At 39.9% G+C, this 15068-nt stretch overlaps 1 protein-coding gene across 7 annotated transcripts in view; it reads right to left on the bottom strand.

Moving 5' to 3' along the window:
- Window positions 1-15068, bottom strand: part of AUTS2 (activator of transcription and developmental regulator AUTS2) — a 756836-nt gene that overhangs the window by 11735 nt on the left and 730033 nt on the right. For 3 of the 7 annotated variants that reach the window (XM_068656147.1, XM_068656152.1, XM_068656153.1), the window contains 8 exons: window positions 14568-14821; window positions 13370-13611; window positions 12886-12930; window positions 8777-8872; window positions 7409-7480; window positions 5661-5690; window positions 4134-4205; window positions 89-230 (listed from right to left, as the gene is read on the bottom strand). In XM_068656147.1, coding sequence (XP_068512248.1) covers window positions 89-230; window positions 4134-4205; window positions 5661-5690; window positions 7409-7480; window positions 8777-8872; window positions 12886-12930; window positions 13370-13611; window positions 14568-14821 — 953 coding nt within the window. The remainder of the gene's footprint in view (window positions 1-88; window positions 231-4133; window positions 4206-5660; window positions 5691-7408; window positions 7481-8776; window positions 8873-12885; window positions 12931-13369; window positions 13612-14567; window positions 14822-15068) is intronic. The other 4 variants (XM_068656148.1, XM_068656149.1, XM_068656150.1 and 1 more) reach the window with 4 other exon arrangements.

Raw genomic sequence — 15068 nt, 5'->3', positions numbered from 1 at the left:
AAGCATATGGGAAACTTCCTTTCAGCATGGCAAGGATTAGCATGTTAACGAGCATGCCACAAGAAAGATTTTGATTCTCAGTACTCACTGGCTGTGGAAAAGAGAGTCGAGGGCCGAGCCAGGTCATGGGGGTGGTGGATGGCACCAAAAAGGCTGGGGCCTGGTGGCCTGCTCAGAAATTCAGGTTTCAGGCCAAAGTCCAGCTTGTGTGGATCTGACTGCATCTGTTTCTGAAATGTAAAAACAGGATTTAGAAGAGACTGTCCTAAAAGATAACAATAAAAGGCACTTTCAAAATGCTGTGGGTATAGCAATTCATTCATACCAACTGGTATTTAACAAGAATATTAGTTTTTGTGGCCCTGGACGTGCAGAGCTAATCTCCTGGAAGGGAGATCTAAGGCAGACAAAAAACCTCAGGCTTCCAACAGGTATTTCCCCCAGGGTTCAACAGTGCCTTCACAAACACTCACATCCATCCCTCTGGAGCAAAGCATTTCACTGCAGATTTGACTTAAAGAACAAACACAAAAATCTCAGGACAGCCTTTAAACACATGCTTGGCTGTAAGAACAGGTCTGTCTTTAATAATAAAAGCAAGGCTGAAGAGAGGTGTTAGCTTGGATCTGATGCTGGTAGGCATGTTAAAAACAGGGTGAAAGCTCCAAGTATAAGAGGCAGAGCTGCCAGCTGACCCTCTTCTGCCTGCAGGAATCACTGGCTCGACAGCTAAGGCAGTGACAAGTCAATGGACACCAGAACCATTACATTTCAATGCAAAGCTGCAATTGGGAAACACTTGATGCTGTGCATCTTTCAGTGCCTCTCAGACTGCAACTGAGCAAGATGGGTACTAAAAGAAGTCAAGTTACAGGTAGAGTATTAGTGTCTGAAGAACTTAAGTCCCATTTTGATAGCTTGCACTCCAAATTCGAAGCACTGTATGTCACTGTCTTTATTTATATGGTATTACAATAAGCAGACTTTCCCTTTTAAGGTATACTTGCTTAGGTATCTGTATCGTAAATGATAAGTGGATGAAAGATGGGCTCTTCTTTGTGCCACAGACTCATTTTAGTGGTCCCTACTTCAATAGTTTTATAGAATGCAGAGGAAAACCAAATTCCCAATTACCTGTGCTGCCAGAACTCCCTAAACACAGATTGCTGATTAATTGTGCAGGTCAGCTGAAAGGATTTACAAATGTGTAACACTGAACCAGTAGATCTTAACAGTAATTCTGGAGCATGTTCCGCTTAATAAATCAATATTTAATACTGTGCCAGCTCAGAGTACAGACTGTTACAATGATATAAATATGCATATTAAAAAGTTATGACCAAGTTAATGTGCATGCCTAGTAGCTGTTTTTCAAGTGGTAATAACATGTCTATGTAGCTATGAGCACAAAAAAAAAGGAAGAAAAAAAGAGGCTTTATCAATGTTTTGAGATAATGGCCTGCAAAAATATTGAAGTGCAAAAGATGGCCAAGTTAAGGTCATGTCTTTTAAGGAAGCAACACTGTAGTACTTTAATAATTAAGAAAGTTCAGAAGATACAAATGCCTCAGCTGAAGGCTGTGTGCCAGATTTTTTAGGCTGTGAGCTCTTTTTATTCTTCTTTTTAACAACCAAGTTATAAACCTCTGACAAGCATTACTCAGAATAGCAAAAGCTGGCTGAAACCTTAATTGCAGCCATATGAACAGTACTGTTCTGATAATGAAAAAATCCCCTGTCTGAAGAGGAACGGAAATATCATGGCTGTGCTAAAGGACTTTTAAATATGAAGATCTACCTTAAAATAGCACCAAAGAAAATTGATCAGAATCATTTCACACCCAGCTGCTGTTTCAGAGAGCACCCCTCTTGCTGATAATCCTTATGAACTAATTTAAAGTCCAGCAAATGCTGAACACCTTAACTCAGGGTCCACTAAATGCAATGCAAATGCCTGCAATAATTTCATGTCATGTTAGACCAGGCCATAAGTCCTTGCCTAAAAGAGAGAGGGCCAATTATGGAGCATAAATTCTCTCTGGAATCCAGGCCAGAACAGTAACAGGCTGGTCAGCCTGAGCCACAGTGCACAACTGCTTTGTGCTCGGAGCTGGTATCCAGCCCTGGCTGTGTCTGAAGAATTCCCTGGGCGTGCAGACAGGTTACCCAGATCTGAACAGTGTCTTGGTGCAGAGGTATAGGCAGGCAAACAGCATCAACAGCTGCATGCATTTTTTCCTGGGGTCACAAAGGTTGTGTTTTAAAGTTTCCTGTCTTGCCTGCTTCTCCAGTGCCTGGTGCTGCCCTCTGCAAGCAATTACTAGCAGGCCTGGTAGTTAGCAATTCTTCCATGCTTTGCAGGCAGTTCGGTGGCACTGCATGCAAACTTGAAGTTTCTGAGTAAATGTATTTTATTCCCTGCTCTACAGACAGGCAGCTGCTTCAGCTTGTGCAGAAGAAAAGACATCTTCATAACCTCTGGATAGGAGAAACCATCTTGTGTGAACCCTCAGACAGAGATTTCACGCTTCCTGGTGGCATGCAGAGGGGAGGACTTTGCTCCCGTGTGGGAGGCTGATGGCTCACATGGACAAACCACCTCACCTTAACTACTGCAGACCTTAACTCATTTTTTGACTCAACTGAGACAGTGAAATACATTTCCCAATTATTTTAGAGATTATCATAATCCACAGCCTCAAAAAGTCAAGTAACTTCCTTTCCTGAACTTCTGGACATTATTGCTATTTTTAAACATTCAAGCTAGAAAAGTAATAGGTAAAAGAAATGGCTGTATGAAAATGGCATTTACCGTGAGTTATAAATACACCAGTATGACCTCTCTGAATATCAAATCAAGGAAGATTCAAAGGACACAGATAACATGGGAATAATAATTTCATTTTGAGAAAATACCTTTTCAATAAAATAAAAAAGGGACATATAACTCTCTAGGTCTATAATCTTGTCTTTTTTGATAATGGGAAGATGAATGAAGATCACTAGCAGGGGAAACATAAGGAAGCAGAGGAAAGATACGTCTACTGCAGCAAATTAACCTGTCAACCTTGTTTAAAAGGGTTATTTTTAAACTCTATTAGCTGCAGGTTTTAGTAGCTGTTCAACATCTTCATACTCTTATAGCACTATCTTACACATTTCGGTTCCATACACGGACTGCAAAGTGGTATGGACTTCTAGTTAATTTCACTTTCTAACAAAAGCCATTTACACCTGAAGTAAAAAGCCAAACAGTCAAGAATGCAAACATTTCCTCCCTTTTATACAACGAAAAACTTTAGGAGCAACACAGATTTATTTTTTTTTTACATGCAAATGCTGTAACAGGAAAGGAACCTTCTTCACTAAGCTCATATGCAATGAAAATAGAGTTAAGGAAAGAACAGAAATACCCTAATTATGAAATGAATAAACTATTTATTTTAATATGACCTCTCTTTCAGGACTAAATTGGCCATAGCCCTTACAATCAAGTCTCAAAGCATGTACAACAAAGAAATTATTTCCACCCTTGTACCTTCAGTGCCATGAGACAGTGTCTCTGGACAACATCATCTGAGCAGCTGTGGCTGCCTGATCAGTCCAGACATGTCCTGGTGCCAGCCTCCAGCTATAACGTGGGTTGTGAAAAAAGACTGATGGGAGCCTGTGCAGCCATGCTGGATATAACATAGCAGGGACAGAAATCTTCCCGTGCCCCATTATGTCTGTGAACATTAATAAGAGGAATGGGACACATGTGCCTAGCTTCTCCAGACTTAGAATAATTTAATCTCAATATGTTCGTGTCCTCAGCCATAAATAAAAGAAATGCTGTAGCTCACAGGCACACCCATTTAGCTCTCTCTATCTATAAACTGTTTGCTATTGCTTGAGATCTGGTGTCCTTGCTCTATAGCATCTCAGACATTCCTTTGAGACTCCATGTTTAGGTTTTAAACTCAAATATGCCATCCCTGTGAAATGGAAGGTTATGCTATAATGCTACTTATGGTAGTTTAACAAGCCATTAGCCATGGCACAGAACTACTAACAGCAAGAGACAAACTCTTTCTCTCACAGGTTTGCACAGTGCAATTTATCTGAAATGCAGGTGTGCCCAAAAGACTGACCTTGACTTTCTGTTGATGATGGTATATCTGCCAGGCAATGTGAACATGCATAGCGCACCACTTTCCAGGTTTCTGGAAAAAGAAAAAAAAAAAAAAGGAATACAATGTGAATTAGTAATTTTCAAATACCTGTGATGCTTTATCCTAGGAATGTTGCTGGTCACCCTCCTCTCCAGATAAACCCATGCTTGTTTTTATGCACTCTTGCAATCTTCTGCTGCCACTGGCTGAGAATGCAGCTCTCATTGCTGAAACTGATGAAACTACCTGCCTGTTAGCAGCTACTCCACATGGCTGGATTGCTTCAAAACTGTACATTGAGTTCAATTCCAAAAGCGCTGCTATTCTAAGACTAGCCTTTCCACTAAAAACAAAACCAAACAAAAATAAAACCACATAAAAATACCAGTCTGGTTTTCAAAATGAATTTGACTCCCTCATATAATTCCTGGTCTATACATCCAAAATCTTGGCTCACCAATATACTCAAAAATTTGGAGGTCAGTCAATTCAATCTGGCTGGGAAGGCAAAATGGCTTAAGCTGGCTCTTGCCATGCCTCTGTCACCATGCTTTTAAATCATGGCACCGAGAGAGAGACAAGAGAGCGTTATTTCGCTTTTTTATTGATTTTGTAGTCCATTTTCAGAACATCTGGAAATGATGTCTGAAAAGTACTCGTTCAGGATACACTTTCTACAATCTTGTTATTTAGGGGGTCTACAGTTAACTACATGAATAATAATTTCTGCATAGATTTAAAAATAATGACGTGAATGAAAGACACTTCCTAAGCTACTGGTAACTTACACATACAAACTACGGCATAGGGTCTTGCCTTCTTTTTCTAGATGTTGATCAACCAACAATTAAAAATGGAAGAAAAAAATGAATCCCCTCTCTCCCACACACAAGCCTAAATTCAAGCCTTTTGCTTATTCATAGCTGCCAACTGTGCTATTGATTTAATGGTCTGTACAATCAAAATCTAGACCTCTTGAACATGTTGAAAAATCATCAAAAGAACCCTTTTGGATCACTTTAAGACTGGATCTTTTGATCCTTATTTCTAAAATATTTTGTTTTTGAACTGGATTGTCTGTCTATGTTAGACAGTAAGACACTTGGGTAGGAAGTTCCATACTGAGTAAAACTGAAAACACACAGTAAATAATAAAAGCAAAATGTTTCTGTCTGCAGTACAGTGAAATGGAATCACTGCCAGGGCAGTTTGTAGATTGGCACATGAAGCCTTGTGGCCAGGGCAATAGGAGGATTATCAATATTTAATGAATATTTAGTATTCATGTTATAGGGCTGTGTGAGAACAGGCTACTTCCATCTTCAAAACTGGACATCTTCCTCGAGTGACCACAAGAAGCACTCAAAGGACTGACCACACTGCTCAACAAACATGGTGCAAAATACCCAAGATGAAACACAGTGTTCATTTATAATTAGTCTGCTGCGGTAACCCATTGGGGACTAAAACGAGCTCGACAAACTGTATCACAAGAAGGTTTCTTACCCTCAACATGGGCCTGAACGGATCTGTCAACTGTGAAGAAGAAATGACAGCTTGGTTACATGCCTGTCACTCAAACAATTGCTCTAATTAACAAATTTGTATTGCTTCATTAAGAGACAAAATTAAAATGTTATAATTTTACTTTCAAATGAAGCCCTTTCAGATAATAATTAGTCCTCAGCCTCCGTTTCGAGCCGGTCTCCCTCCCCCCATGGCTGTTGTACCTAAGTGTTGACAAGCAACTAAACAAGCCTCACACAGAGCGCTCTGTCCTCTGGCATCAGCATTAATTTGTTGATTTAATGCTACAAAAATGGCTAGTTAACTACTCCGAAGAAAAACAGCTATGTCCTTTGGGCAAACTTCTGTTCTAATCTTTCAAAGCTTGCTCGGCTCACAAGAAGATTGGAAGCAGATAGGGCTGCTTTATCATGGGGCTGGTCCCATCAACGGGCTGCAGTGCCCCTGCAAACCATTGCCGGTGTCTGTTCAGCAGCTGTGGCACTGGGTACTTGCACATTTAGATACCCACTACTGACTTGATTGCTTGCCTGATGTTTTCTGTCACAAATTGGCTTTAAGTATTTTTCACATCAGAGCAGATGTATTTTGTACAGCAGTTGTATGAAAAGGAATTTTCTCATTTCTGTTTCTTGTAAGGCCTGTTTTTTCTTTGGGGGGTAGGTAATTTTTTGTTCTCTTCTTTTGTTCACAATTCACCAATTAATAACAGAAAATAAATTCAATTTATTGGGTATTTATGATTTTTTTTGTGTACTTTTCTCAAATGCAATGCTAAAAAGAAAAGCAAAGGAGATTTACAGGTGTAAGAGGTTTTTGCAAACTCGGTGATGGCACACGACATCATCTTGAAACAATCAAAAATACACTACAAGCTGAAAGGCAGCATAAGTTAAATTACTTAATGATGGGAGGCTCTAGTTATCTTTTTGATTAGATGGAATGAACAGACATGAAAACACCTGGTTCCTTTTATATAAAGCTTAACTACAGCACCAATTCAGAGCAAACTGAACTACTGGAACTTAGCATTACTTAAAGACAGCTCTGCAGTATTTAAAAGTTGAACCATACCACAACATGGATTTTTAAGGAGCACTCCCTATTGCTTTTTTTCAGAGAGTTCTACTAAAAATATCACTGCACGACGTTTTTCACTGCAAATAATGCATATTAATTCAAATGTGCAAACAACCTGTGGGCATTCACAAACCCTGTGGCATTCACAAAGAACGGCAAAAGTCTAAAAGATGAAGTGCTGACACAATAAATGCTGTTCTGATATGCTACAACTCAAAAATCCTGAGGCACCAAGTGATCAATAAAGTGCATTTGTATTTCGCTAGTGCAATCAATAATACAGTCACCAAGGGAATAACTGTCATTACCCACATTAAAAACAATTACAGAGTATAAACGTAGTCTTGAAGAGGTTTGTACATTTATACATTGAATTGGGCTTTATGTCTTCACCCTGGGCTTGTGGGGATGCCAGCTGACAGCAAGGAAAGATCTCTTCCATTGCATAGTGTCTGTTTGTTTTTGCTAGTGATGAACAAAAGGATCAGGATTTAAATTGTTCTCATACATCTCTAGCCCTCATTTACTTATATACTTCAGAGTAAGCTTTAGTTTTAGATGCTAATTTGGACATATTGAGGACGTATGCAGGCTTTTCAGAAGAAATAGTTTTACTTTAGAAAAACAGAATAATACTTCCTACAGACCCGTGGATCTTTCTGTAGAAGGGTATGTGGGACAGTTCCAGGTCTGGCTGCAACATCAATGGGATTGGAAGTCTAGAAATGTCATAAAGAAAGAGAGTGGTTAGGAGTAAAAAAAACGTATAGACCCTGCAAAACCTGAAAAATACTATTTCTTCATCATTAACATTGCCTAACCATGAAGACATTTTTTTTTTAAGATAAAAGATTAACTACTATAATCCATTTATAGACACACTATCATCTCAGACTTCAAACTTTCATTGTCCACTAACTTCCCATTACTTCAAGTGATACGAAACGTGAGAAAACAGGGACTGTTTCACTGGAAATTCTTTCCACTGTTGAAAAGCTGATTAGTATGATACAGCATTTAAAGCAGCATTTGGAGCACCAAGCTTGGGCTCTGCTGCTTATCAATAATGTACTGGAGCTGGCTAAAGCTGCTACCCCTCTATGTCAGGCACAAAGCATTGGTAATCTCTTTAGTCACTGTACAAGGATCTGAACTCCATCCACAATGAACTGTTACCATGTGGGTATCAGGAAAAGCCAACATTCAGTTGAAGAAAATTAAAGCTTTTCCCATCATTTGAATGTAAATATTCAGCTAATATAACAAAATGCGTCTTTCAGAGAAAAAAATACTACGTTTAGACAGCATCTTTCCTATGTTAAAATGAAGAAAAAAGAAATCAGCTGCAGTATAACTAACAATTAAGCAACAGAGTTGTTAACAGACTGATTACCATACATATGAAGAATCCCGCTAATGAACTGCAATTTACATATTCAGTCATTAAAGTGGATGGGCCAATTTAAGAAAGGTGTCTTCTCTGCAGAAATTTCAGTCCTGATTTCAGTCTGTAGTGGCAAAGACTACAGGCTACAGAAACTGATTTCCTTATGCTCATAAATCAAGAGTGACTTCACGAAAACAAAAGAAAAAAAAAGAAACTAACAATTTAACTGCCATAGCTATCACAAAAGAGGGGAGAACTAAATCAGTGTATTGCATGGTGGTAGAGCTGTGAGGTGACTGTGGAAATGAGTAAACAATCATGATCACAGTTTCTTAAAATCTTGATTATTACATGATCTTACATTAACAGGTACTACCTGAGAACTAATCATATTGCTTCTAAAGTTAGCCATAACATCACATATAACAATTTTTTAACACATTTAGATACATCTGAACCCAATGAGCAATAACTTTTGTTTTGTTAACTTGGGAAAAGCCTCTTGTCCTTTCTGCAATTAGGCTGTAACTCAGATCTCAGCTGCTCTCGAATCTAAAGTTCTGAACTCTCATCTAACCTGGGTCACCACCAGTGAATCTGAGCAGTTACAGAGAATTCCTGTTTTTACCTTGGGTTGAAATGCTCCTTGTAGCGAGCCAAACGGGCCAGTTGGAGGAATCATGGGAGGAATACCTGATACAGCTGGAGGATAGGAGTGAAACAGCTGTAACAAAAAGACAGAAGAACATGAATGCAAGCGCCCTTCAAAATGAAGACAGACAGTTGAACAAGACAGCAAAAGCATTCCTGCAGAGTATTAGGGAAATGATACATGGAGAAACAGAGAAGCATTGAAGAAGTGATCTTGTTGCAACGATGTTAGTTAAAGCAGTCAATGAAATGTTCACAGATGTCATGAAGTTTACTTTAGAGCTTAAAAGCAGTTCCCAAATTATACAGCCAGCAACCTGTCCCCTGGATTAGGCCATCACAGCGTAAGAGACTTGTTTTGCAATTACTAATTTTAAAATTGCACAGCCATTTTAAATAGTTTAAGTTTGTAAATGATATCAAGAGAAAAGGCAGACTACTGAGCTAAATAGGACTGAGAAAACTACTGTTTGAGTGGGAAAAAAATGTACATGTTCTAGGACGTTCTGTCATTAAAACTCCATTAGTGTGTTAGGATTTTAATGATATCTGTAGGAAATGAGGAAAATACGCACAATTCTTACTTCATTACCCTGTCTGAGAGGATATCCTGCCACATCTAATAGTAGCAGAGAGATGAACTGATTTGTCAAAGATGATTACTTAAAAAAAAATGTTGAGGCAGAACCCTCAAAATTTTAGGATACTGTTTTTGTGAAGACAGACTACTAAACATAAAAATGTGCAAATTTCCACTGACCTCAATGATCCCAACGTACCTATTCTAAGACAACTTAGCAAAACCAAAAAAGCCTTTTCTGTACTAATGCAGACAAACACATAGGAAACAAGCAAGTAAATGATAATGTCCAAATCTCATCTTGTCTCTGTGGTCTGGCTGTGAATCTTTTACTCATGCTGTAACACGGTTAACTCGCTCAGTTCCATGGAAAATGCAGGGATCACACAAAATTACTTTTTGGTAGGAGTCAGGGTTCAAAGCATTTCATTACAAGGTGTTCTCACTGGGAAACCTCAGGATCTAATAGGAGATGGCTGCTAACTCTGCTGGTGTTGCCAGTCAAAAGCCTGAAGCGGTTATCTGGCTGGTAAAGGTTCACATCTGAACATAGCTGGTCCAAAATGAACCTACTGTATGCTACTTTTAAGATCAAAATCAATGAGTTAATGGCCAACTGAGCAGAAGCAGGACTGGGCAAAGTAAAAGACCGGACATTTGGAGTGGGCAAACACTGAGAAAACCACAGCCCAGAGTAAATCAGTATCACAAAGTTTTGATGAGTTTGTTTATATCAAGCATCTGTATGTGCTTTTCTTAATCCCTTCTCGTAGAATCAAAGAATTCTCCTTCCATTAGTTTACCTTGCGAGGTCATTTATTCATATTACAGCTACTGAGAAAATACTTCAGTATCTTAGAGGTGTCAAAAGATTTTTTCGGTTTAAAAGTATGAAATCTCCTTACAGAACACATTTCTATTGTTGTTTTTAATTCTATTTAATTTGAACTTGCTCCTTTCAATGATGCAGAAAAAATTTTTATATTAGTTGATGCTGAACTGCTGGCATTTGAGAAATCATTAAGAGACACATGTCCTCATTTACAATAACTTTTTAATGACTAAAATGTGTTTTAAATCCTCCAGCGTCTTCTGCGTTTAATTCTGTGTGTAATGGACCAATTCCAAAAGATGGAGAGAGACGTAATACTTAATATTCTATTACCTATGACTAATAATAAGGAATACTTTCCTTAGTTTTGTAACAACTGCTAAGTTAATTAAATGTGACCTTTCCTCAAGGTCAGAATTATTAATAAAATATAAATATTATATCTCCCTGATCTCTTTGTAGTAGTTTAATTCCTCCAGCTTTCAACGTATCTTCAATAGTTGGTGTTTTCTTGCCCAGCATTCCCTCTCTTTTGAGCAGCACTTTCCCCTTACAGCTTTGTTCAGGGGACAATGCAGTAACACAGCTTTCCTGAAGCCAGGTGCAACAAAAGGCAACACTAGACTCAGCATCAACTGTTAAAACTGAGGCTCACTGTGCTACAGTAAGTTCACTGAAAAAGAAAAGATGGGAAAATAAAAGATGCCAAGAAGGAAAACTATCTTAAAACTCTCCATCAGCTTACATGTGAGCTGCTTTCCCTATTTTAAAGTAAATTGATTTTAACTCTGAAATAAACTTTCTCATTCTCCTGCAGAGTTCACTTACAAGCTTTGACAACATTGCCAGCTTTTTTTAAAGATGCATCTGAACACCTAGTGAGGATTTATTGTAGACACTCATCACTAAAACAGTATGTATTGATGCACTAGAGTTTCAGAGTGTTTCTAGAAGACAAAAAGCCCTATCAGGTATGTGCCTATAACCAGCAAAAGCATGCTTTTCTGTACTGCAGCTGGTCGGGAAACTGATGCAAGCAGTTCTTCTTTTACCTTCATAATCTATATTCATACTAGAAGAGATTATTGAAATGTCCTGGCTACTATGACTTTGCTGTAATTTTAGCAAGACTGTTAATCCAATATAATTTATTGACATCATGTTGATCTTTGGTATTAGCTTGCTAAATATCCAACAGATGCAATTCTGATTATTTTGCAATAACTTCATTAGGACAAACCTTTTCTGAAGGAAAAGGTAAGGGAAGCACTATGGACCAGATCTCTGCTGCCGTTGACTCTGCCAGGTTTGACAGCCTGGCTCACTGGCTGACAAGAGCACAACATGAAGCCTCTTACTTTAAATGGCATAATACAATGACCATCGGGATTCAAGTAAAGCAAGATTTTAAAAGATTATGTCACTATAAATTTGAAAAGAATATATACGTGGAGACTATTTCAATGTTTCCTGTATGACATGTTGACCTCTGTGCTTTACTTCTCTAAAATTCATTTGCTTATTTCCCAGTTCCATGTTCTTGCTTGAAGCAACATGACACATTCATCATAATCTATCTTCTGAAACAATGTAAAGCTAAGCAAACAAGAGTGTAATTTGGCAAACAACAATGCAAATGAGCAGTACGAGTCTTCTAAGTAGAGGTGCCTCTCCTAGAGCTTAAATGTTTGCCTCATACTTCTACAGCTGGGATTCTGCAAGCACTCACATACCGTGAAGTTACTCAAACAAGGTGTCAGAAATTAATAGGATTGTTCACATGTACTACAGGTATGAGTTGTTAGCAGGAACTGCGTTTAATCAGTACAACAGAAATCATCACACTATCATATTAACCATTTTTTTTTTGCCCAGTTCCACTTCTAAGCAAAACCAACATATAAAGCCAAGTGCTTTGCAAATTTCTGAGTGCTGATGCAGTACTCCTTCTCTCATCAAAATATCACTACTAGATTTATAAACGCTTGTCATAATCAACCAGATACCTGCCTCCCTTACAAGCAGAAGCTTTACAATTAACTGGAATATTAAAAATCAGTTCATCTCAATAAATAATGTTTTTGGTAGTTCTAAGAAAAGCACATCTAGTGCATAGCTGGATTCATATCACATCAGTGTCATCAAGCAGAGCTTTCCAAAAATAACAGGCCTAGTGGATCAGATGTGCCTTTGAAATCTCCAGAATACGACAAGTTTTCAAATTTTATAAAACAAAATATGATATATTAAGAAACTATTAGATTACCTATCCCTGAAGGATTTGTACAATAGTTTGTCATTTCATTTCAGGCTTCTCAGGAAAAATATCAATCTAAGTGTTTGTGGCACAACTGAAACACAGTGATGAAATTACTGCTCTATCCTGCTTCATGTAACAGCCAGCTCTTCTGCCTCATCGTTTTCACATCAAACCTGTCTTTGAATGGTGTATGAGCAGGAGATCTTTTGATTGGAAAAGCTGATACTGCATCTTTACCAGAAACAAGCACCACAAATGCAAGCCTTCAAAAGCCAAAGCAACCAAGAACGATAATGGTAAATCCTGGAGTGATGATTAGGGAGAGATTCAACATTGTGCCATTGATTGAGTGGTGATCCCAACCCACCACAGAAAAGCAATTAAGTCAGTTTTAAACACAGTAATAAAACTCACACTGTGACGGTAGAAGGGGTCAACTTTTGTAGGGTATTTGTCAAACTGCAAAGGGATCAAAGCACAAACTAGTTACTTTATATTTCGTTGCTTCTTTTCTGTTGGTAACATAGACTAATTCCCTATTATTTGACAACCAACAGAGAGGAAAAATATGCAGAAAATTAGGTTCCAATGAGACTGTTTTGTTTTGTTTTTTTCTCAAAATAAAACAAGGTCTTTACGAGACTTGGAGGAGGCACCAGAGTGCACCACTCCAAGCACGAGGAAGTCCCAAGCACGAGTGCCCCTCTGGCCAGCAGCCTCGTCCCTCAGCCCCTGTGCTGCCGCCTGAACCTATCACACACGTGCCATCCACGGGGAACGGACAGCCCTTCCTCTACCACCCAACAACACCTGGGCAGCAGAATGCTCCTTCCCCGCCACCTGGCAAATTCTTAAATTTTTGTAATAAAGAATAGAGTTGTGCTCTACTTATCCTCACATTTCTGCCTGGGGTACGCACCATGGGCGGTGCTGGCGTTGGCATGATGGCAGTGGGTGGGATGGCGTGAGGGAAAGGCGTGAAGGTGTGCTGGTGTGTGTGTTGGTGTGTGTGCTGGTGCTGGTGCTGGTGCTGGTGGAACTCGGTCCTCAGGTACGGTGGCGGGCCCAGGGAGGCCCCGCGATCCGCGCTCTGTGAGGCCAAAAATCGCGTGTTTAGTTCCTGACGAAGAAGATCTTGTTCTGAAACACAAACAAAGCAAAACAACCCCCATGAGCTCAGGGACTTTTCCAGATCTTGCACCAATTTTGCTGGCTGTAGTAGTGAACCTGTATTTGAAACTTCCTCACAGTAAACTGTGACACTGTACAGGCTAAGAAAACTCTCTCAGATCTTCCCCAAAGACCTCAGAGACAGATGAGTTTTCAGTTCCCCTTCTCTCCCTTCAAGCCTGTCTTCACTACAGCATTCATCTGAGTCACCAAGTGACGGTTCTCCCTAAATTTGTATGGCCATAGACACGTCCCAGAGCAGGTGAGGAGGTACAGGTAAGCTGAAGTGAGTGAACAGAGACTGGCTGCTGCTATCATGACTCCCCCACTGCGTGGTCACAAACGATGTTACTTGAATGCTGATTATCCTCCATTTTCTTCCCCCAGTTCCCGCTTGGTGAGGAACAGACACATTACATCTTCCCACAGACAAAGTATAAAAGAGCACAGTTTACTCCACTGATAAAAATCTCCACAACTAACCACCTCCCACCCCTAAATCTTGCACGTACACGACCTCGGGACTGCTGTGTGCACAGCCACCGGAGACTTTCCCACCAGCCAGGCTTGCTGCAGAGAAGCGAGGCTGAGCACAGACCACAGCTACAGCACAGACATTGCTAGAGGGTTCACAGATTTTGTGTGGGCACATATGAATTCTGAAGTGTTTTTACCCCAGGGAGCAGACACAGAAAAGCACAGGCTTCCAAAAATCTTCATTCCCAGGAAAGAAGAAAAGCCTTGGAGAACGTCTGGGTGGCTTTTGGTTTTGCTATTGCTCCAAATCCTTCAGCAATGAGCACCACCTCCACCCAACCAGCAGCCCTCGTGGAATGGACCAAGAGGAATTATTTTGACTAAAACCGGAGAAGTGGTTTCCTGCGCCGTACTAGACATGCTCAGGCCACGATCCATCTGTCTCTTACCTGAGTAAGTGCTACCAGCTGGGTGTCCTGGAACCTGCAGGGTCCCTGACGTCAATGGCGGTGGAGGAGGCAAAGCCGTAGGAGGGGCAAACATATTGGGGTGATGTGGGTGTGCAGGGGGCTGGAGGGTGGGCGTGAAGGTATGCAGCGGGCTGTGGCTTGGTAAAGAGAGGGGGAACGGTGAGGCTGAAGGGTGGTGAGATATGTGTGGAGGGGGGGCCTGAGTCTTGGCAGGAGTGCTGCTTCTGCTGCTGCTGTTAATGAAAAGAAAAGCAATTAAGCACTGCATGGAAGAGAGAAAAGCTCCAAACCTACACATACGCTACCCCAATAAAATATGCATGGCTCACGTTAAACATGTCACTAATATAAGTTACATATTACAAACTCCAGTTACTATTCTTTTTTTTCTTCTTTTTTTTCTATCAATACCACTGAGATATTCCTTTCTCTAGCCTCATCTAGTGTCTTCCTATGGTTTCTCCCCACCAAAACCCAAGA

The sequence above is a fragment of the Anas acuta genome, chromosome 19 (assembly GCF_963932015.1).
Source record: "Anas acuta chromosome 19, bAnaAcu1.1, whole genome shotgun sequence".
Taxonomy (NCBI): domain Eukaryota; kingdom Metazoa; phylum Chordata; class Aves; order Anseriformes; family Anatidae; genus Anas; species Anas acuta.
The sequence above is the reverse complement of the archived record's forward strand: the minus strand, read 5'-3'. Positions and strand labels throughout refer to the sequence as shown.